Genomic DNA, 24,369 nt, shown 5'->3' with positions numbered 1-24,369 from the left:
TTTCGTCACAACTAGTCTAATGAGTCCATACTTTTTTCGATCACTTCTTAAAAATTCTTTACAACTGATGATCATCCGATGGACGTTAATGAACGTCTTAGCAGTTCGGGCGTTAATTACACAAGCTCCTACAAGTAAAGAAAAACGATTCATTAGAGGTTGGGTTGTACTCTTACTTCTGTTCAAAACTTACCTAGAATGGAAGAGAACAATCTGCGTAAACTGGCGCCACACCGTGATTTTTTGACGCAAATTATCCGTTTATCAATTACGCTTCCTAAATGTGGAACATCCCATACTACAGATAAATGATGATCGCGCCTAACGCATGCGAAACGTCCGCTGGGGGGTCTCCGCTTCGGCTACGTCATCGTTTCGGTTTTTCAGGGTGAAACACCTGAGCCGCGACTCTTACCGAAAGAGAGCCGAACTATCGAATCGACTCTCTTTACCGGCAGCTCGGCCATTTTACGGATGTGTTAGTGCAAGCTTTAACAAACGACCGTTGGCGAAACTGCACGTTCATATAAAACACGTTGGTTGGGAATCGTTGGCGCATTATTCACCTGTCTGCCGCCCGTCTGCGTACGCCATAAGCCAAAAGCGTCGATGAAACTTTTCCGCCTGTTTTCCACTGTTTAGCAATTTCGAGAGCGTTCCACTTCACCTGTTTGAAGGTTGTGATATCCGATATTGGTAAATATTGTGAAGGCAAACGGATTTGATTTCGGGTGACGGTAATTTCGATCGGGTTGGCGTACGCCAGAGTCTTGTGGGGTTTGTTCGTGCGTGTGTGTGTGTGATCGCAGTTGTAGCTTTATCTTAAAACAAAACGGTGCGCCACAAGGGTAACAACGGTTGACGTGTTTAAAGCATCCTTTTCGCATAAGCTAAAATGTAAGTTTGCTTTAGTAAGTGGTGCATTGAAGAAAGGTTCAAACAGAATAACCGTTAGTGAGTGATTCGCCTACATGGGCCGGTTGAGAGTATCCACCTGTCGATACTGAATGAGTTCTTCCCGGGCGAGTACGCGAAGAAGCTAATTTTACGCCCAATTAGCGTTTGTGTGTTTCTGGTCTAGTAGAGTGATCGACAGGGGGCGTCGTGTAGTACCTTCAACGACTGTGTGCTTCAGCGATTTACACTGCACATTTGCGCTTGTAATGCTGAAAGGCGCATTTGTGTAGCACAGCAGTGACGTTGCCGCGACCTAAAATACAAACAACCAAAATTAAGGACTTTCTTTAAATGCGTCGGAAAAACGTGACATGAGAGCAGCTTACCTTACTAAAGCAATTGCTGTATTGTGTTCTCTTCTTCAGATTTCCCGGTGGTGTCCAGTTGTGTGTACAGCAGTGGTGTCCTTGTGAAAGCCCAACCATTCGTTTACTACCACAGCCCACAAAATGTCAAAAGTGAAAGTTTACAGCAACCAGATGCACCTAGCACGGCTAGAATCGGTACTAACTCCCGTCAGGCTGTGCGTGACCGTGTTGGCGTTTCTGCTGCTGACAGTGACGGGAACCGTTCAGCCGGAAGCGAACAGCATCGTTCATCGTCCATCACCACATCACCATCGGCACCACTTACATCGGGGTGTGACGCAACAGGAATATGATAACATTGGTGACGGCGGAGGCGGTGGTCGTAGTGACGTTGACCGAAAATTCATGCAGCACGGCAATTTCATACTCATCGATTATCTGAACGATGGCGAGCGGGAACGGCGCATCAGTTGGAATGGTGCAATCGGCAAGGAGACCAGTCTAGCCGATAATAGGTAAGTTATCGTATATCGATTGCCAAAATTCTGACACCTGATTCTGATGTCGTTCTGCTGAAGGCCAACCGTATATCAGAGGAATTAGAGATATTTAAGACTGTACACCCAGCTTCCGGACGTTCCAATCGACACCTTTCTACCGTAGGAAAGATGAACATCCGGAAATGGGTCTTATATGGAAGATTGTACCGCACACGCAAGCACTTAACATGTCAACCCTTCCTCTTCGCTCCACATTACGTGATGGACGGTTTTGAAGTGTCATTTTTGTCGATTATTACCTTCGGAGATGGAGCATTTAATTGATGTCATCATCACCGGTCACCGCATCCATTCCCGACGGTGCGGATGGGGTCATTGCGAGATGAAGGTGGTCTCGTACCGGTGTGCAATTTGGAGCAAAGTTTTTCCAACCCGGTGCACTTCTAGCTGTACAAGTTCGGACCGGCCAGTCCGGGGGCGGACATAATTTGTTAACCAAAAGCAGGAGATTCCGGTTGTTAGGCTGCCTACTTGAGAAATGGAATGTCCTTCAGTTTAAACAGGCATCAAGATTTCTCTCTCCCTCTGGTGAGCTTCGACAGTTTGAGGCTTTTTAGGAAATTAGCAAATCTTGCCTAATTGACCGGACTTGCCAAGACACCAGAACGGATCGGACAGGCGAGTGGGTGGATGATGGAGAAAACCATTTGAAATAGGTGCAAATTGGTCCCTGGCAAGCGTGTGTGCATGCGTTATATCGTATACAGTTTTCTCTCCTTGCTTCGGATTCGTGTCCAAACTTCAATGCCTTCGACTGGCGCTTCGGCGTAAGTAGAACGGAATCGATCGAGCTATCATGCCATCGTGCGGTCCGCATACATTTGAATGATAATCGCATATGTATGGTGTGCCCGGTATTGTCAATAGTTCGGCTTTTGGACACCTGCCTTGCTCGCAATCACTAGGGCGAGACCCGAACCAGCATGGAAATTTGATGCAATCCGAAATTCGAACCGGTGGCGTGATTTGGTTCGTTCCGTTCTATGGTTCACACACACGTTCCAAACAGGTTAAGCTGATAAGCAGCATAGGGAGAGCAGGGTCGTAAAGTTGTGGCTTTTTGATTGGTTCCGCGATGGCGTGATGTTTCTGCAAAAGAATAAGCAAGCACATATACATTAAGCTTAGCGAAGATTCAAAGTATCGAGCATGTTTTAACTGTGCTGACTTGGCCAGTTTGCCTTGACCGATGAGAATGAATGGAAGAGTTCGAAGCGGACATGGAAAAGAGGAGGAGTGTTCTAGATTTTTGGTTCGTTGTAACGTTGTATCTTGCTAGGGATGGATTACATGAGCTGCGCGATCATCGATACGATCCTTTGGCAGTAAGGTGATCGTGTGACGAATCGACCACAACAAATCAAGTTCCGTTTGGTTTGGGGTGCAGCGTGTGCAGCTACAATGATTTAAATTTGCTCTTCGCTTGACCTACTGTAGCTGACTGTATAGCGTAGTCGGTATCGTGTGGGTTGATAACATCCTCCTCGTCCAGGGATCGAATCTCCTCTTTACTGTGTCTCTGCCCGGTCTGTGCAATAATAACCCAATGCTCTTGAATAGAGTTGCCAGTTTTCAAGAGATATATGTGTTCGTTAGCGTTCACATTGAACAATTGATCGCTTCCTTTCTACAAAAGATTGAATTTTTATCAATGGATGGTGGCGCCCTCTATACTGGTAGAGTCACTGTGAGAAAACAATTGGAAGAGTATTGTACAAATCGAAAGATTCGCCAAAAATATAATACACACATCGCCTCGGGGAAACACCACACCAATTCTCTCGTGGGGCGCGCTGATACGCGAATCTCTTTGAATTTAGGACTATTTTTAAAACGCCGTTTCGTTTGGTTAAAATAGATCATACGATCGAGCATCCACGGTTTAAACGCCGCATGTCAAGCTCTGTGTAGTAAATCGTGTCTGTCTCTCACGCCACACCGATCCGTAAATCCGATTGCATAATTGGACCTGCTCGTGTTTCAGGAAGAGAGGGAAGGGAGGCAGGCAAGGATGGAAGGTCAGGCCAAAATTTGCAATGTATCACAAGACGGAATATTACAAAATGTCTCCACGCGCAAGTGAACCAAGTCGAAGCAATAAAAATGTGCGAGATTGTTGTACTACTACGGCTGTGATCTTTACTGTAGTGCGTGTGCGTGATCGTTGTGAAGCGATTTGTTTACAAGCGTTTTTTTTTTGTACAGTCCTCAAAATGTGTTCGGGGAAGACACGGGTTCACAGCTAGCAAAAGGCGGAGGATTTTTCGTTGGTGAGAGCAAAATCGGATGATTCCCGAAACACGAAAAGAACTCCGAATTCTACTGGCGCTAAAAATATCGAACGCGGGAATGGGGCGTTAGTGGCCAATGTAAATGTCAAGCCTAATGATTGCGGTTGTTCAATTTCTCGTGGCGTGATGTTTGGGTGTTTGGTGCGAAATTCTAGCCGAAGAGAAAGCGCACCAGACGCCTGATTGACATTTGTCGCCTTTTTTGGGACGTTTGATTCTTAATAAACTCAATTTAGACATATTGAGCCTCAAACACACGCAACTTTGCGGTCATTCTTGATTCGATCGATTTGCTTGTTTATGCAATTTAAAAAAAAAAACATTTGTGCAGCAAATGTCTCGTCAGTTGACCCGCGTTGATTGGCGGTAATCGAAAGTTGTTACTACTGGTCTAGGAATGTCTCAGAGCGGCACTTTGGAGATGGAGGCTTATGTCGCTGATGCACTCGAGGAGTGGCTTAAGCGATAGGAAAGTACGGCTGACTCCTGAATCTCCTACCCTAGACCTTGACATTCGAACAATCAAACCCCAGCGTTACGCACTCGAGAATCAAGTGGACACAGCATGGGTGTTGTGTTTCGGTGGGAAACGCCTGTGGACAAGTTTTATAGAATTGAACCGATAAAATCCACTCAATAAATTGACCCGTTTGATTGGGTCTGGGGTAGTCGGCATGTATCTCGGCCCGTTCTTTAACAGCTCAATTAGCAGTCGGAAAGAAGACGAAGAAGTTCACAAATGAGGGCCCCCCGTTGAAAGAGAAATTCATTAGAAGGAAAGAAGACACATGTCACCGGTGATGAGGTTCTGGTTATTAGCATACCCACCTTGTGGACATCAAGTGGAACAACATACTTGACCCGGTCCAATGTCATCGCTTCGTTGACTTCCGAGACAAACAGTGGGTAGTGGCATTGTGTTTGCTCGGAAATAACTTCCAGCGGCTTCAACAACAGGTTCACAAGTTAAACAAATCTTTACCATCATGTCTCTTTCGCTGGCTGGTCTGCATACGCTCGTTGCGTGTCATCCCGCAACCTCCAAGGCACAGCATGCACTTTAGTCGCTATTTCGGCCCTGCGTTCTTTCCTCCTGCCTTTGATCCTTTTTCGGGCACAATTTCAGGGCATTTTTTTTTCTAGTGCTGAAAGAGATCCAGCTGACAACGGCGATGATGATGAGGATGAGGTTGCTGATGGTGGCTATTGTGTGCTACTATGATTCTTCAGCGCAAAAGGGGACAATTAATATCACGACGATGGCAGCAACCATCCGTGTAACCCATGATCCTTCCCGTGTGTATATCAAGGGGAAGAGGATAATGAAAACATTAAAAGCAATTTCCAGCCCAACGAAGGGGTGCGCATGCATTCCATGCACTCTGCCAGCACGGTGGCGATAGAGACAAATTTTCAGCCTACTTTTCCTACTCTCCCCCACATCGGGGAAAACTTTTAGCGAAATGAACAGTAGCCAAATCGAGAATGCTATTGTCCTAATTTACAAGCGCGTTTGAAGGTGGTACGTACATAATCTCCGTGCAAGACCTTAAATGTCATGCTGGCTCGTGTGAGAGAAGAGTCCGGAGTGTCACTTTCATTACCCTCCTACGCTGCTGCTCACATGGGCCAACCGAGCGAATTTGTATCTTTTGTTTGCAATTTGATATGGCGTGCCCGGTGGACGACGAGTCCCTAGGCCCAATCGTTTCTTTATGAAGCGTTGGAAACTGCCAGCAGAGAATGGATGTACAAGATTAGGCAGATTTACACTTAATTTAATTCGCAATAATAATTGTCGCATGGGAATTCCCACCATTCGTCGGGGTATTTTTTTCCCCTGGATTAGCCCTGGATGTGGGTCTTCCGTTGGATGTTTCATTGCCAAACAGCACGGCTAGCTAAAGTGGTACCAGTTTCAACGATAAAGAGATCCATCTGTGCAAACACGCCGCTGCAAACGCGCTAGAACGAAATGATATAATAGTAAACCGATAGGAAATGGTTTTCATGCTAGTTTTGCGAATGCTGAGCGCGAAATGTGAGCCAGAATTGGGCAAAGGAAACAACACAGACGTCCGCTTCCTAACGCGACGCTCGGAAGCACTGTGGTAGCACCGCTGCACCTTTTAGCCACACACAGACATAAAGTATGGCCGTCGAAAGTTAAGTCACGTCACGAAACGATCGTACGATATTTTTCGGTACGCGTTGGCATAAAAGCAAACAAGAGGGAAATGTGCAACAGCCGGCAAAGAAAACCCTCTTCGAGGTGTTTCTTTTCGTCTGTTCGTTGCTCCAAGGGGCCACCGCCAGAAGTGGGGGGACAGAGTATAGCGGTTCGCTTAGCGTTGGAATGTACTGCTCCTCAGTAGCTCTCAGAGGATCATATGCGTGCAGAAGTAGCAAAAAAGAGGAATACCGCTTGAATGAAACCAAGCAGCTCAACTGAAGGTAGAAGGCGGGATACTCTTTGCCAATTCGAACGCCTAATTATAGACCCGGGCTCAATAGGCTACGAGAGGTCTCGCAGTTTTGGGACTGCAAAGAGAAAAAACAGACCATTCGCGGTGGATATTTCGGTTAGCAAAAGAGCAGAAATGAGTACTTGCTAAGCGTCGTGCATGGCGCTACGCATCGGCGAAAGTCCACCGAAACGTCCAAGCAGTGTGTGAGACGGTAAACAGTTTTTGGCGTTTGGGACGTGACGTGATTCAAATGTCCCCGGAAGGAAACGGGCCCCCGGTAGAGACGCGGGAACTCAGTACAGCTTCTCACGGCTTCTCGCGCCACAAGCACGCCTAGTGGTTCGACACAACAGTGCCTTGTGATTCAGCGCCATGCACGATGGGAAGTATTTATACATACTAAAACGGAGAAGAAAACACGACGAACATGTAGCTCCCGACCTTATGCCATGTGTTTTGCAGGTAGTCCCCTTGATGTTGGAGAGTGCGAAGCAGCGGCAACATATTGTATTGGAGCAATACACTGTTTTGGAAATTTATGTTCACCGGTGGTTGGCTAGAACGAAACAAGAACAAGATCAGTTGATCAGATGTTTTGACAAGCGATTAAATGGTGTGACAACGTCACGTGCGCGTGAGGAACTTACAATTTATTGCTGTCAGGTTGGATGTAAACGTCCAGAGGGGGAGGTTCAGCGCCGGTTCACACTCTTTGACCTGTGTAATGATTTGATTAAAAGGAGAGATCCCAACGCAAGTAAGGTTTATTTGCATAACCTTTCGATGTGGAATTGAGATCATATGTTGCCAAAATTGTTTATGAACTATTAGTATCATCTCAAGTTTCCCAATGGCTCTACCGAGTGCGAACAGCGGTTCAAGATCCTAACGGTCAACTGACGATTTCGTAACTGTCTTCCAAACATGCCATCGTTTATCATTCCGACTAGGGCTAGTTCTAATCTCATACGTTCTGGACGAAGGTGTTGCAACGAACTCCCTCAAAGTTAGCATATTATCATGTTCGTGCTCTAAGGGCCATGTTCCTCACCCGGAACACTATTAACATCTCCCGCGATGTCACCGGCTGACACGGTCCGATACGTCGAACATATATAGAACACCTACTACAGACCGGCTTAAACCTCTCCAGATCCAGCTCTGTTTCGTCATTCCGTTCCATTCGTATCTTAAGCCTCTCGCCTTGACGGACAATTAAGCCACGGATTATCCAATAAATTTGATCACTAAATTTTTATTAACTCTCGCCCATCCGCGGTGCCGTGAATGAGGTGCACGGTAAAACGATTACTTAATTTACGTTGGATATATCACGCGAGTGGCCTGAAATCTGGCAGTGCACGGGGGTAGCTAGAGCAGGTTCTCTAGGAGCGTTGTTCTTATTTTATTCCCACACTGTACAAATATGCAGGAAAAAGATAGAAAACGTGGGTTTGTTCTTCAACTCTGAAATAGTTTGAAGAACGTTGCACGGATCTGTATCGAAAACGGAACGGAGATTGTTTGGAAATTCCGTTCATCGAACAGAAGGAGGAACTGCATGTCCACAGTAGTTGTAGGATGTCTCTCCTCTATTCCTTTACGGCTGTCCGCATCATTATCGAATGGGCGGCGGTGTGTTGGGAAACAAGGCCTGCTTTTCAATCTTCACCAAAAAGAAAGGTAGCGTTCGCTTTACTTTAATTAATTGTCTCGTGACAGGCTCGTCTTCGTTTCTATCGAGAGGATCGTGTGCCGCACGGCCTACTATTGTGTGAGGGCTTCAAGCCAATATCAAGTTGATCGTTCAGTTGTCACTCGATAGTCTCTACGAACGCGTTGATGGTGTCAGTTATTGTTTGAAAACAAATGAGAAGAAAAATTCGTTTTCTTCCACAGCCTCGCCACACGTGCGCTTGAAACACTTGAAGTTAACCGGCGTGGAAGCACGTTTTGATGCTGCTGCTTCTTCTGAGCGGTTGTTTTAAAAACGATCTGCACCGACAGACCGCATCTATCCGGTGCATATCGAAACAAAATAAACGGAAACACTCGTAAAAGATGCAACATTGCGTGTTGCGCGCAGTGTTCCAATTGTGTGGCGCATACGACTTCCAGGCAAAGGTTTGCTTATTTGGATTAGGGCATCCATCGAGAGATTTACTCCATCGATTATTATTGATTACTATTAGCGGAAATGCACTACAGAACTAAGGACGGCCAACTTCTTTGAAGCGATCGTGGATCGTGGAGGCCCTTCTTCAAACGATCATTCTAGATCGTTAATGTTAATAAACCGCTTCAGCTCGGGTGAAGTTGTTTGGAATTAATTATTGTTTATGACATAGACACTTTACTGAAATGGCCCAATCGTTCGAGATTTCGTGCTCCACGTTAGACATCCTCTCGGTTCGATTGGAGAGTAATAAAATCAAATAAAATTGGATCTTAGGATGTATAAAGCTTATCAATATGTTATTCCACTCCGGATCCGGGATGGTTTCAATTGTCAAGAGGTTTAGGTAGTCTTTACTCGATCTTATTCGTTGTTCGCCTGGTGTAATTTAAGATTAAACAGAATTTTACTTCCACCGACAAAGGTTCGAACAACAGGAAGTGACGAGTTGTATGAATCATCTCTAGAAAAATACCGCAAAATTACGTCAGGCAAAAACTATCAGCCATTTGTGGTCATACCTTTCATCCGTTGCTCCATTGTGCGGAGTAAAGCAACTTGATCTTCATCGCGCCATCTGCGAGGAGGAATTTCTCTGATATCGATTTGAAGCTGGAAAAAACAGAAACAAAAAGAAACCCGGTTGGGTTAGTTCCTGCACAAGGAATTAGAAAAGCAGCAACAACAAAACGCTTTACTATTTTCAGCTTAGACAAGCAGAAATTTTGCGAGACCTTTCTACCCGCGCACATTCCGAAATCAACAAGCGGTTGCCTGTCTTGCAACCAACTCGCGCTCACATTGCCCGTGAGCTGTGAAGCTTGTGTAGTTTTTTTTTGTGCGTTGGCCCGCGGTTTTATTTCTGCAACCGTTGGCAGTATGTTTCTGCGCAGAGTTACCCCCGCGCTTGTTGCATGACGCGTGTATGCCTTTTTCGACCAACGCAACACAACGTCGAGTTCAAGGTAATTTAATGCGATTGCATACCCTCTGTCGGCATTTGACCAAGGTTTACGGTACCGGAACGGTAGATTTTTGGGGGTGCCCGGGTTCAACATCCGAAATTCGCGACAACCGCAAGACGCCGGAAGAATCGTGTGCGAAAGACATGTGCATGGCATCCCTACCCCGATGGTCCGATTTTCTTGTCGGGCGGTTTTTGTGAGAGGAAACAACAAAAAATGAACGCTGGTGTTCCATCCAACCCGCAGAGTGAGCATCTAAAATGTAAAAAGGGACAACCTAATCGGATTTGTGCTAAGTTGTGCTGCAAAGGCGACACGGTACGTAGAATGGACCAAAGGTGTTCCCGTGGGGAAACTCCATCTTTCCCTTCTAGAAATGGTTCGTTACATGCTTTAAGTGCGGTTATTTGAGAATTCAAATAAACAATACGCTACTCTGGAAGGCCCTGGGAAATGGTTGGCCGAACTCTCGAAGGGTTGAAGAAGTGTGAGGTTAAAATGTAAGAAATATTCGACACTCAAATTTGCGCTCCATTCGTAATCTTCCATTCCAACAGCTGCTAGAGTTTATCTAAGCTACGAACGACATTAGTCAGAGGTTTTCCTAATCCTACAAAATCAACCGTTGGATCAAGGTATTAGCCACACACCTTCGAGCGGATAAGCAAGGCTTCCATCAATAAATGATTGACCTTTTTAAGGCTAGCTTGCCTTTCAGTTTTCCGCATGCACGGTAACTTTGAACCAACTTCCAGGTACCGTGACACACACGCGGGGACCAAAACTGCTTGTATGCATTTTTGACGTTTGACGCAAGCGATCCAATTTGCTCAGCATACTAAATGCTTTCCGTGCTAAAATGGATGAAGGATGGAGCACAACCTCTGAGCAACGGTCAGGCGACACAAACTGGACGCACACACGCTTCAGATGCGATGTGTAGCAATTGTCGTTGGGTTTGCTACGGTATGTACATCAAAGCGAGTACATAAATACAATAAAATGGTGAAGAAATCCTATTTCCACCGTGTGTCTGACTGAGCAGGGTAAGAGATGAAGATGTGGACCACGCGGCTTTGCTCAATATTTTCTACACCCTTAGTTGCTGTTACGCTCCAGTCCGTTACTTCGGGGGGCCCGAGTTCGAATCCGATGGAGGCGATTTACGAGATTTTGTAACCCCAAACTCAATCAAACAATGGCGGTGTTGGTCTGCATTTTTGGTTTGGCCTCGTTGTTTGCTCGATCGTGCGGGCTTTTTTCTTCTTCGTGCATTTGACGGTTGTAAATTTTCATACTGTCAACACTGTTCGGCTCACTGAAAAAAAGTAAAACACCGACATTAAAAGAAGAATCGTAACCTACACCACGCGATAATAAAACACTCCACGGGCTCTCTTCTGGACGCGTCTCTCACCGTGCTGGGAAAGGTTGCGTCTTTGAAATGGTTGTAAATTATTCTAACCTTTCTTCCCGCTTTGCCCAGGTGAAGAATTCCACCGTGGGCTTTAATTGGATTCCGAGCCAATGCACCCATTCGTCCTGGGTAGATTGGATGACATAAACGATGCCCTAATGAGGTGCTGTGCCGCGGGGTTGATCGATCCGAAATAATGATCTTCAGCCAGCGGAACATTGTTCCACCAATCGGACGTCCTTCCTTGACGCATTCGGATCGAATGCGAATGGTCAAAGTCCATCGGTGCCGTATCATCCCCGAAATGCACGAAATGTCTGTGCAGAAGACGGTGAGATGAACACATTACTGATCAGGGCCAGCCAGGGTTAAAGTAGGTCACCGTGGGCAGCACGTACATGTTGATCGTGTCTTTATCAGCCTGAATGGGATGAGATTCTGGTTAGTTCTAGATTCGACTTTGGCTGTGCTTCACGTTCGTTCGTGCAAATTTAAATTCATTTCTAGTATGGACCCGCTTTATTGCGTATCAAGCGTGCGAGGTTATCAAAGGTCTCTGTTCAAAATTTCCATACTGTCTGTACGAAACAAAACAACACACATCAAAAGCAATCAAACTAATGTTACGATCTTTTTTGCTCGTTTCTTCCCATCTTCCTGTCCAGCTCCAACAAAACGTTGAGTCTCTGGCAAATGGTCTACGGCAAGTACCTGATACAGATAATCTACAACAGCGACGGACAAATGATGGACTGCGAGTACGTCCGGCAGCGCGGTATGGTGCACCAGTTTCGGACACGGTTCTATAAGGAATTCTTCCAAGCATTGGCACGGAACTTCACTTCACCGTTTAACGGGTTGGCCGGCAGCACGAGACACCATTCGCTAGTGTCCGATCATGACTTCGAGCAGTACATCGAGCACGATATCGTTACGCCCGAGATGGAGGAGCTGCAGTACAATGTGTACGAGTTCCCGGCAGGCGTTCCGGACACTCACCAAACCATCGATGCGTTCGGTATGCGCAATCTGACGTACATTCCGCTTCATGCCCAGGCAGATATCCCGGCGGATTTGCTGGAACAGTTAAACTTTCGCGAACTAAAGCAGCGTTGTAATGTGCGGCATATGCAGCTGAAAGAAATTGCCCACGGGTTGCAGAGTGCCGATCCCGAACATCAGCGGATAGCAAACGAGAATTTGCAAAGGTAATTATTTGCGTTAAAAAAGTTCACTCCCCTGTCCACCACTGGGTTCCTTCCATCCCCCCTTTTCCCCCAAAAAAAACTAACAAAGCACCCCGAACCTAAATCCCATTTGTTTCACGGGAACCTCACCTAGGAACCTCATGCACACCACACCACCACCGGTAGCACAGATATCGTTCCCATTTTAGCATGCACATACCAACCGCACCTTCGGTTTGCCAAGACCTCACTGCCACACCACGTACTATGACAAGGGCATCCACATTCCATTAGTCTTTCCTATGTATTTCTGCAGAAGTCCAATTTTGGAAGTTTCGAATCAATGCCATGCGAAAGTAGGGCGGTCAAAATTCATCCTAGTTCGCTGCCTGTCGATCGTTTAAGTCACCCTTGAAAGCATGCCATCTAACCTCACGCCACGCGCCTGCTGGTCTGCTTCTGTTCTGGTCATTTTACTAACCCCCAACCCGTGCGCGAATTCAAGTGTGAGCGGGAGAAGCTCTCGATACATTCGCGAAACATTACAGTGTCCACTCTCGAGAGCGAGAAGACAGCATGCGAATCGCCGTGTAGGTACGAATAGGTCAGCCAGTTCAGTCAGTAACCGGAAGTGTACGACGGAATAGGTTCGTGTGTATCTTTTTACGAGCCCACCGAAGGGAAGTTAAAACGGCAACATGTTTCACTTTCCGTTGCACGCTTCGGGGCTGTTGTGTTGCACGGGTGTGTCGTGTGTTGCAGCGACGCAAATGAAAGCATCCGCGTACCGTGTTTCACCATAAATCACCAGCTGAAGCCGTCTGTTTTGAATCGACGGATGATGCGCCAAGCGCTGGGAAGGAAGTTTGGGGTTTATTTACATCCATTCCGCCGCGAACGGAATTTGGCTTGCATCTGTAAACTAAGAAGAGAAGAAAATTAGACACACAACAACTCCCGGGTGATGATGAACGATGGTGACGAAAGCTCGACAGGTGGATTTTTTTCTGGAACTTGCTCAACCCACCTGAAGCACGATAAATCATCCATCGTGGTTACATGTTAGTAAGGCTTAACGGTGTCCGCTTGTTCCTTATCAGAGAAAAAATCATCGGAATGTTTTTTCCTCCTTCCGGTGCAATCACTCGGTAGCGGCGTAATATTGTGTTGCATAAATTTTTGATAGAAATGATTATCTATTATTTCCTTATTAATGTTTTATCACTTAATTTAATTTAACTATTTAATTGAGTAATCGTACTTTGATTGAAGTCAAATAACTCTAAATAAGGGGTTAATTTATATTAACTTGTTAAAAGTAATGAAAAAAGCTAATAAAATAGGCATTAATCACAGAATAGGCAAAAAGACAGAATAAGCTGTTAATTATATAGAATGCATACATGCAAATTAAGCATATTATCAAGCAAAAAAGGATTAAACACTTACATTTGCAAAACAATAAGAAAGTAAAACAAAAAAAAGAATAAAATATTTAATGATAAAAGTAAATCAAAACTAATGTACTCTAATCTGCATAACAATTAGCATTACTAATAGATATGCACTAAAACTCTTCACCTATTACGCCTCTGCGCTAGTACTAACACACCTGCACCCTAACCGTACTCTCAACTTTGCACGTCTCTCTTTCACCTCGTATTATCATGTTCAGTTCAAAAGGTGTTTGGGTTTGCTTACCCTTTCTTCAAACTCTTCAATCTTGCGTAACTGCATTGTTTTGTGGTCAAGTTAATTAACTTTCATATTTTTTTGTTTTCGTTTTTCTTCTCTCTACGATGATTTTTAATTCCGTTTACGGTTGTGCTTCAATCGCACTATTCGCACTCGACACTCACTGGTGGGCCGCTTATGGTACCGATCAAACATGGCGCAAATGTTTATACATTTTCTGCTCGGTTTTCCCGCCGATCAGGCACAAGCGTGCCGTTTCCGACTGGTTCCTGTCGCCAAACACGAAATGGTGCGGCAAAGGACATTCGGCCTCCGTGTATCACCAGCTAGGAGGCGCATCCCGGGCAGATATGTGCTGTCGAAAGCACGACCACTGCAAGATTATGATACCGGCCATGGGTACCATGTGGGAGCTGTTCAATTTTCGGCCCTTCACGATTAGCCATTGTAGCTGCGATACGAGGTTAGTTTAGTTTGCTTCATCGATCACAGCACGGGATCGAGAACGGCCAAAACCCTTTAAGGATATTAGGTACCATTGAGAGAGAAAGAGAGAGAGAGAGATAGAAAAACAAGAGACTGACTTTTTAGGTACATCCACATAACACTACCTCGTGTTCTGGCAAAGTGAGGTGTATCAACAACTGCATTCCAACCGAGCGCTATCCAGCTTCCCTCCATCCAGAGCAAGTGTTCAGAATCCGAATGGCGTCAGGTAAGCCTAAGGCATTGGCCAAGTGTGGTGGTGATGGTCTTAAAGGTTGCGGTAGTGGTTTGCTACAACGAGAATCGAATCATTATGTGAGCATTACCCAAGGCAGAGTTCGATCGAAAGGACGATATCCTTGAAATGATGTTACGCGACGTGGTGCATTATTTACCTGCCACTTCAATCGTCCTTCCTGGTATTATCCTTCCTGATTCCTTCAAAACCTTACATGAGTTCCTGAGCTGAGCGCTTCTCGATGTGCTACGTGAACGGCCACATCGTTCTGCTTCCTTCTAGGAGCTTCCTTTCAATCAACACCTCATTACTGTCCCCCTTTATCGCTATCAAATATTCAAACATTTTTTTCCATTCCACACACACACACACAAAACGATACCCGCTGCACACCACAGACAGCGACGTGACCTGTCCAGTATGATGCGCGTTCCGGGCACGAAATGGTGCGGCAAGGGCTGGAGTGCCCGCAACTACGTCGAAATGGGCGGTTACTCGAAGGCCGATCGATGTTGCCGCCAACACGACCTATCCTGCCCATTCTGGATACTGGGCTTCGAGACGAAGTACAACCTGTTCAACTGGCGCGTCAACACACTGATGCACTGCGGATGCGACGAGAGGTAACTTCACCGACGCAGTGGGGTAGATCTTATCCCGATCGTGTTATTATGTGCCATTATTTTACTGCCTTCGTAACCTTCTATGTGCAAGCCGTTGGATGGTGAACGATGTTAATATTGCACCAAGTGGGCAATTTTTCAGAATTAAACATAACCTCCCGATGCGTACAGGCGGGTCCCAATCAATGCACAGAGCTTCTGCTTCAGGTGGTTCTGTCGGTGCTGCTTCCGAGGCCGCAATACTGAATGTGAAAAAAAATGAAACATAATGATTAATAACCTTTCTCCAGCGCTCACACGGCAATTGAACCCTGTTTTTTGTTACTCGGGAGGTCGTTCCTTGCTCTCTGGGGACGAGATTCTTTGCATGATCGAAATTGATTATAATGAATGATGCTGTCGACTTTTACAAATCGTTACAACCGCTCGGCGAACGATCCTCGCGTTGATTCGCTGATTGAGATCGGGGTGTATTCGGTAGGTACATTGGTGGAAGTTTATTAAATTGAAACATCTCCATGAACCCTCCTTCGCACGGTACTCAGTTCGCTCCGGTTTCGATTACTCCCATGATGCCGCCTGATTGATCTGGAGCATTTCGAAGGAATGCCACCGAATGTGGCCACATGTCGGGCACGGTTAAGCATGGTGAGAATTTCCCTTTCCACCCCCAACCAGCAATGGCGCTTTTCGGGACCCTTGTCTCCATTGATGTTGATGAGATATTAACGTGGTCGATACCAGGTTGAAATATCTTGAGATCTTTGATAGGGCTATTACCTTCGTCACACCCTAATGCATTGGATCGTACTTTCGACGGCTCAGTGAGTTGAAAGAGAGTGAAATTCGGAGACTTCAATTAAATGGTGTGATTATCAGATTGACTCGGGGAAACCCTTTGTTCATGGTAAAAGGAATGTAAAGCGATTCCATCAACGATGTAACAATGTAATATTATTCGTTAAAAAATCGTAACCGGCTCACGGCGTAGAGTGGTAAATGACGGAACAGCGAGCCTATTTTAGCATCAAAGGACCGTGTGCTCTCCCATCAACCAACTTTACGCGGGAAGGAAAATCGGATTCTCTCGGATTGCTCATTAATGTCAGCTTTTGGTCAATTAGTACACCATTTCTTCGTAGGGGGCTCGCCACTCGTAATGTCCTAATCGTTTCCCTGATGCTAAGTTTGAGGGGATGTTCGCGACTAGTTCACCACTGTTGCTATTCGAATTTTGCCATTCCTCTTTAGGAATCGGACATGTTAGACAATGAATTGGGTCAATATGTTACATTGGGTAAGGCTTAGCAAGATTGACACAGTTTCACACGTCTTTGTTTACTCGATAGCAGTTAGAAGAGTCCCGATTCCGGTTAGGGAGGTAAATAAAAATGGCCACCGGAATACTACAACACTTTGGCTTAGCAATGGACCAGTGCTAGAAACGTTCCCTTTTCCTAATTCGTTTTTCAAACAATCTGATGCTTAAATGCTCGTTTCCTTTTTATGAACTCTCCCCGCTCAACTTAACCTGCACTATGGCATTCTGACGGGTGTGTTTGTTTAGGGTACCGGTAACCTCCGAAAGGGCAGGGGACCGCTCGGAAGAAAAAAGGACTTCCAAGATCCCGTTTTTAATGATGCGTGCCGTTTCGTTCACACCCAAAAATCGAATGTCGCCGGCGGGAAAAACAAATGGTCAAAAAAAAAAAACGGATGACCACGTTCTTGGGGTAAGGCACCACCGTCCACAGCATTATGCTGACGCTAGATCCTAGTTATTCGTTGCCCCCTGCCGTTCGAAGGCGCCATTTGCTGGCAAGGTCTCGCCCTCGGGTGCAGGCATGGGATTCTTTTGATTGTAGAGTGGGGTTTTGTATCGAGAATTGATTGACTAAATAGAATAAACGAGAAACGCTTGCTCGCAACCAAGTAGGTGGCAACCTGCATCGTTCGCGTAGATGTTTCTCTTTTCTTTTCATATTGCCTCAGCAGGATATGCGTGATGCGTTCCGGGGGAACTGTTGCGGCTTGTCATAAGTAACGTTCGCTTTCAGCAAGTCCATGTTAAACTCGTTGGCAGATGAGTGATGGAATGGTTAAATCGTGAAAATGCTTTACACTAGGCAAATGAGATGATATCCATCGTAGGTTGATAAATTATGATAACTGCGTCTAGCTGAGACCTACGGAAACTTCAGAGAAAATCTTTTTAATGAAGTTGTCCATAGGTAATTTACTTTCTTTAATAGTTGTTTTGATATATTCCTCACAACCAAATGCCGAAGGTGGAGTAATCTTAAAGTAAAACCATGTTTACGAAGCACGGAGTTGAGGCTATTAATTTGTCGATAACATGATCCGGTGCTCACCCGAAATGTGGGTTACTATTACGGGTAATTTTTCATGCCAGAGAGGGACCATTACGAGATGGAAGGAAAAAACACACACAGATTATTAAATTGGGGACCAATCAATTCATGAGCACTTCGGAGCGCTGGGTTCTTCTGGTTTGGAGGTTCGACTAGGAATCGTTGTAGGAGTCTAGAAGACACAATATTCTTTACTGTTTGGTTCTTCCCTACGACCGCCTGTTTCTCTGTGGTTCAATCATTAGCTGCGCAGGAAGAAAAAAGAGTTATTTCTGTAATGAAACAATTGTGTGCCGTGTGCGTCAAAGAGAAAAGGCAAGATATATCTAGCAATATGATATCTGGTTGGGATAGGAATGAATGAAAGTAACAATGTCATTGGACGCTGGAATTCGGAACCGATTTGTTCTATCGGACGTGCCTGTTCTAGTGGACAACCTAGAACACAGGAACTCTCCATTCTGGCCAGATGAAGATTTTTATCAGCAAGACGTACAAATTGATCAAGAAAGGGAATTAATTGTCATGATCGTATCGGGTTTGTTTGACTGAAAGGTATCGAGTATAATCTGCCGCACTACCGCTGGGACCGAGGGGACGAATTGATTTCTTCAGTGTGTCCGTGTATCAATCATCTCTTAAGAATGTCTTGCCTATTGCCGGCTAGGATAAAAAAACAACACCAACGTATGATGTTGCGCAGTTGTCCGGCAAAATTTTGAACCTTCACAGTAGCATTCTCCAGGACACACGGGCGCGTATTTACCATTGTGTCTGCAATTTATGGTTTCGCATAAATACGGGTGGTAGCACCTTTCAGGAACCCGACCCTTGTGCGATTCGCTACAGTAAGGGGAAAAGAACTTCCGCTAGGCCTAGAACAAACGACCTTCGGCGTGCTCGGGGTGCGAACGCAAAGGAAGCGTGCAAGAAAGTGATACCACTCGAGCGGCCACTCGAGAGAGCAGTTAAGATGTACCTCCCTCTTCCGATTCGCCTAGACATCCCACTTCTTTGGGGGAATTTTTACGTTTGCTTGGTACATCCCGTTTTGTTTGCTACCGCTTCCGGTAATTTGCCAGATTGGCAACGACCACCACATATCCCGGAGTGTTACAAGAGGCATTGCCAGTGCTCGTGGCGGATCGGCCACTCGCAAAGGGCTGAAAAGTGGACATCTGTCATTGATTTCCGAACCAATCGCTACCTCTTGACTGACCCGCTTTAGTTCTGGCAGTTCGGGTCGAACCTCGTACTTCAAATGGGAGCAGAGATTGCTGCTTCTCAAGCACCGAAACACACGTGAAGGGTAACCGTCGATAGCAGCTGGTCCGGAGGACGCGTCCCCTTGCGGTCGCGCTAGATCATAGATAAATTTGTCATATTCTATTAGGAGTGCGTATCGGGCAATGGGTGTATCTTTATTTTTCTCTCTTTTCGGTGCGTTTGATTGATTATAGTTCGATGCATTCGGAACGTACGATCGATTTTAAAACCCCTTGAAATGGTACGGTAGATACAACGAACAACAACAGGCTGAATCGTTTGAAAATGCGAACTCCCAACACAGTTTTCACGTAGTTTAAAAAGTGCATTTAAATACAACCATCATAAGGTTTAAATAATAAACCTGTAAAATGAATTATACAATCAATGAGGCATGGTATGGGTAGAAGAAAATTGTGCCATCGTAAAGGAGCCAACAATGACGATGCATTCAAGTGGCAATAACAAATGATCTTGTCGGAAGATAGTACACATCGGGTGTAACTTTCTTGCGAAAGACAAGACTTTTGTTCAAGTGCCCTGGCCGGTACGACTGATAAAACATAAACACAGCATTACCTGCAGAGTGCACACAGGAAAGGAGCTAGCAAATCATTACCAGTTAAACACAGCACGGTGTTGTGTTTTAAAAACCATTCAATCAACAGCACGCTTATCCACTCACTTCGTTTCAAAGTGTCGCTAAATGGTCGCATCATGTTTCCGTGGGTTTCGCTCTATAAACGGTGTGCTTTTCAGTTTCTTCGTTAGATCTTAATTAAAATCACAAACTTCTCGCTCGGTGCAATGCTGCTGCAATGTGGCATTACTTCTGGAGGCGTTTTAGTAGCATTTGTTTCGAAACATTACCACCGGGAATGATGTAGCGGGAGTCTCCTTTCCCACCATTCAGACAACATAGGAACACAGTTAAAAACTAGAAGAATTTGTCGTCCTTTTGTGACATAAAGGAAAAAAAAAACAGAAAAAAAGGATGCTCCTGCTGCCGTGCGGAGCAAGAGAAACAAGCTGGAGTTCCTTTTTAAACCCATGTCAGGGGGAGGTTTCTTACCCTACTGGTTCATCCTTTATCGCACCTGCACAACGGTTGCAGGACCAGTTAAATGGTGCATCCTGCCGTACGTGGTGCACACGAGAGGTGAATCAAAGACGACATTCGCTTTTTAGCCTTCAGTAGAGCTGTCTTTCTGCCATAAAAATGTCAACGGCAGACCCTTACCGTAACCCCTTTGGGTTGTTTGTCACATTGTCACCAACACAGCCTTCAGCAACGAGAGTGGTCAAATTGAGTAACGACATCCGCTGGCAGCTCATTTTAACCTAAAAAGAGGAAACAAAAGCAATGAGTCAAACACTTACACGAGGTGGTTTTATATAGGATGACGTACCCTTACCAAACCAATAAGACCATTTCCTGATCTGGGACATTCGTTAATGACGGTCACAGGACACACGCGTGAAGCTATCTTAATTGCTTCGGTTTCGATTGCAGTAATTTCCGAATTTTCGCGATTTCCTAGCATCTTTGCCGGGAGTTTAGTCGTAATTTTTGTTCCCTTTTGCAATGTCCAGCCTTCAATCGCTGCGTGGATTCTGCTCGGAGGGAATGGCGCACCACAGTTCTGTGAGTGTTAATGGCAGTTTTATGCGTTCGGCAAGGCTGATGATGGCGATTATTTCGCAGGAATCGTAAAATCGCATTGCGCACAATGCTTTGTCGTCGAACGCCGTAACACACTGCCGCCGGGTGGAGCTGATTTAGTTGAGAACTTTGATCACCCGTCCTTGGTGAGGTTCGTACCGCAAGGACCGAGTAAGTGTAAAATTTCCAGTTTTTTTTTGTATCCTCAAATGGCCCAAAAAGATGTCCCATAAAGGTGAAGATTTATGTATTGTTCTTGCATTTGTTCGATTGTGTGATTTCCAACACCTTGGCGAATTTCTGTGAGCATTTTTTCATCTTTCCATAATAGATCCGCAACGCAAAATGCCATTTTCAATAGACACAAGATTAAAGTAAGACGAGAATCACTTAACGTAAAAAAAAAAACCATGAAGTTTGGAATGCATCACAGTAATTCTCATCGATAACTATCTCGACGCTAATCCGTTTAAGAAATTAGATTCTGTCGAAGCTATTGATCATCCCCTCGCACCAAAAGAAGAAAGAAAACGTCACATGAGAGATCATCAACACTTTCCAATAAAATAATACAACTCTCACAGATTCTAATCTTTATTGCTTCTGTCACCGTGTTCCATTTTGGGAACGCGCAATCGCTCAAAATCGTCCAAAAGATCTACGAGCAGCGAAAAAAAAAACCCCGCACAAAAGACATCAGTTTACATTCCAAAGGGACGATGGCGATGTACGGATCGATGGACCATGTCCAAGCCATCCCAGAGTGGATAGATCATGTCAAACATGTGCAATAAAGTGATTAGATTTGTATGGGACAAGTGTTCCATTCCTCAGCGGAGGAGCAAGAGGATTATGGATACAACTCGGACGGAATCATTTTGTTTCTTTTAGGTTGTCTGTTTTAATTTGCTTTTTGTTTCTCTCCCATTTATATTGCAGATACAACGGACCGTTTTATTTTACATCTCTCTTGTTTTCTCTCGCTCTCTTTCTCGTATTTTGACACTTTATATCATAACAAAAGTTGTAATTAGAAACATTTTTCACTTACCTTTTTTCTGCATTTGTTCACAGATTTCGTACCTGTCTCAAGATGGCCGACTCCAGTGATGCCAATCTGGTCGGCAAGCTGTTCTTCAACATTGTCCAGATGAAATGTTTCGTGCTGAAGCCGGAAACGGTGTGCGTGAAGCGGACCTGGTGGAACAAATGCGAAAAGAAGATCCGCCGGAAACGGGCACACCTGCGGGACAATAGAAAGTTTTAGAGTAAAAGTAATAGTGTGTGGTGGAAAGGATGAACTTTCCTTTCCGGTTTTGAGTACTACACACACACACACACACTTAGTAAACTATAGTAAACCAAAGAGGGAATGTCATGCAAGTGAAGTGAACTTTGAAGTGAATGCTTTTCGAGTTTATCTTCAGCAAAAAAAAGATTCAAACTGGACAAAGATCACGTTGCTTACACACAGTTTATCTTTGGGTTCACTGACAGTTGATTAAGTATGCGTAAAGTGCGCGATATAGGTTGTCTAAGAAACCTGTGTAAATGAATGTTGTACCCTGTAATTATTTATTGTCCGTTTCTTGCAAAATGTAGCAGTAGCTACGTTTTTGTTAGTAGTGATCGCTCCACCCGAGTGTGACATTATTTATGCTGTTTAACGAACGTCGCCCGGGTTCGAACCCCAGGGTGAGGAACACAGTTCAAACGTATTCCTATTAGCATCGTAAGCAACTGGACTAAACGGTGATCAAAGCAAATCGGGGTAGTTCGTAAGATGTTAGCTAAGGTAGACGGTTAGTACCGTGAGGATGTGATCGCGTGCGACTGTCAAACGCAAAGCCGAGTATTTATCAAACAACCACGCCAGCAAACAGCAAAATGTGCATCCATATGTTGATCTGAGCTAGTAGTAGGATAATGTTAACGGAAGGGTAGAAGTATTAGTAAATGTTTAGACGCAACGATAAGAAAAACTTTCTGTGTGCATATGACGGTAGGGCAACATTAGCAATAGATTCCATGACGTAAACTTACTGAAACGGCGCATGTGGCCATCAGCTCTTTGCCCCTCTTGTGGGAAGGCTCTCGGCCAGTGCGAGAATTATGTATTTATTGAAGTATACTACGCTAGCTTAATAGGTTGGATGTTTTCCGACAGGTTTTTGAGACTCAAACACTAACTAAACTAAAGAGGTCCGCTTTCTTAAACAAGCGTAGAATTGTTTGCGCTTTTTCAACAAATTACTACTGCATACTGTAAAAATTGTACATATATTTAGCGAGATCTATCAGCTTTGGGACGACAAGCGCGTAGACGCATTCAATTGTACATAACAAAAGGGTAATATTAAGTGATGTATATAAACCGTTTAACAATACACAACAAGAGAAAAAAAATCAAAACTATGCAATAAAAACCAATCGCATGTGTGAAATGAAGCAAAAGAAGCGCATAGCGAAATACACTCACAGATATAATTATAAAGATGTACCTTGTGTTTTGTGTTGTGGTCCACCGCAAAATTATTTGTTTGAAAATTAAAGTCCACGACATCCGCGTGTATTTTTTCGAAGCTTGTTATACATTCTACATACAACGCAATTGTTCTAAATTTGATCTAAACAAACAAATCAATTTGAAACATTCTACAAACGGCCAATGATTTTTTTTGCGATGAGAACAAAAGTTTTGCTCATGAGATGTGTGTGTTAATTTGCGCAAAAACACATTTAACTGACCTTATAATTATATCCGCTGGTGTATTAATCAAATGTAGTGGAGATTCGCCAGGCCACTCTTGCCAACTACCGTAAACAATTTCTCTACATTAGAATACATAAGGCAACTGTTTAACTAATCTTGTTCCAACTGGATACTGTCCTTTGAATAAATAAAAGTTTATGCAGCGAAAATCATACGATTTGTGTTCGAAATTATTCCTTTATGTATGTGATTTTTACTTAACGGTTAACGGTTAACGGTTAACTAAAAACTTACATAACATCCGAAATAACTAAGCAATTTCTTCATCGGTTCGGCGATAAAAAAACCGAAAGAAATAGACAAATAATAATTAAATGGAAGGATACAAATACTGAGACCTAACCGGGAATATGTATTCCTGATGATCATTTCTTTAACAAATATTTCAAATTTTTCCAGTTGGTAGAAAGTTTCGTACAAACTTTGCTGCAAACACGGATAATCGCGCGCTCTGCTCTCTCAGTCTCGCATGCAAGCCGTTGTTCTTACAGTCGGCGCCACCAGAGGGAGCTGCACGCGCTGTTTCTAAAAATAGACACAGCAAAAGGAGAAGGGGAAAATGCACGCATGCCGAGTGAGCGGTACGAGTTTTAACGCACCCATGCTCGACTGGGAGCGTGGCGTCTCCTGTAACGCGGCTACTCGTGGGTCGGATTACGGACTGATTTGAGGGCGGGAGTCCTGTGTGCTGGACCAGGCCATGTTGACGGGACGTCCGCACTAAGCTGGCCGTCAATATGGGTGTCACGGAGGAGTCCGAGACATTCAGGTTGGCTAAGGAGAGACACACCGAGCGAGGGGTGAAAACCAGCAGCTAAGAGTCTCCGCGGCAAGCAGTAGTGGGATCGCGTCCCGGAGTGGACTGCCAGTGCCAGCCCGACCAATACAGTCACACCGTAATCTTTTTGCTGCCCTGCGGCCCCG

At 44.8% G+C, this 24,369-nt stretch overlaps 1 protein-coding gene across 2 annotated transcripts; it reads left to right on the top strand.

The window, feature by feature from the left end:
- Window positions 1-762: 762 nt before the first annotated feature.
- LOC128309551 (uncharacterized) lies at window positions 763-23,299 on the top strand. Of its 2 annotated transcripts, none has more exons than XM_053045972.1 (5): window positions 763-897; window positions 1,323-1,780; window positions 11,808-12,350; window positions 15,147-15,371; window positions 21,747-23,299. In XM_053045972.1, the coding sequence occupies exons 2-5, from the start codon at window positions 1,407-1,409 to the stop codon at window positions 21,937-21,939; spliced, it is 1,335 nt and encodes a 444-aa protein (XP_052901932.1). In that variant the 5' UTR covers window positions 763-897; window positions 1,323-1,406; the 3' UTR covers window positions 21,940-23,299. The 2 variants fall into 2 exon arrangements, with proteins under 2 accessions (XP_052901932.1, XP_052901933.1); XM_053045973.1 differs by lacking the exon at window positions 15,147-15,371 and adding an exon at window positions 14,266-14,487.
- Window positions 23,300-24,369: the final 1,070 nt, after the last annotated feature.

This window comes from Anopheles moucheti, chromosome 2, assembly GCF_943734755.1.
Source record: "Anopheles moucheti chromosome 2, idAnoMoucSN_F20_07, whole genome shotgun sequence".
NCBI classification, from domain to species: domain Eukaryota; kingdom Metazoa; phylum Arthropoda; class Insecta; order Diptera; family Culicidae; genus Anopheles; species Anopheles moucheti.
This window is presented reverse-complemented; position numbering and strand designations above follow the sequence as displayed.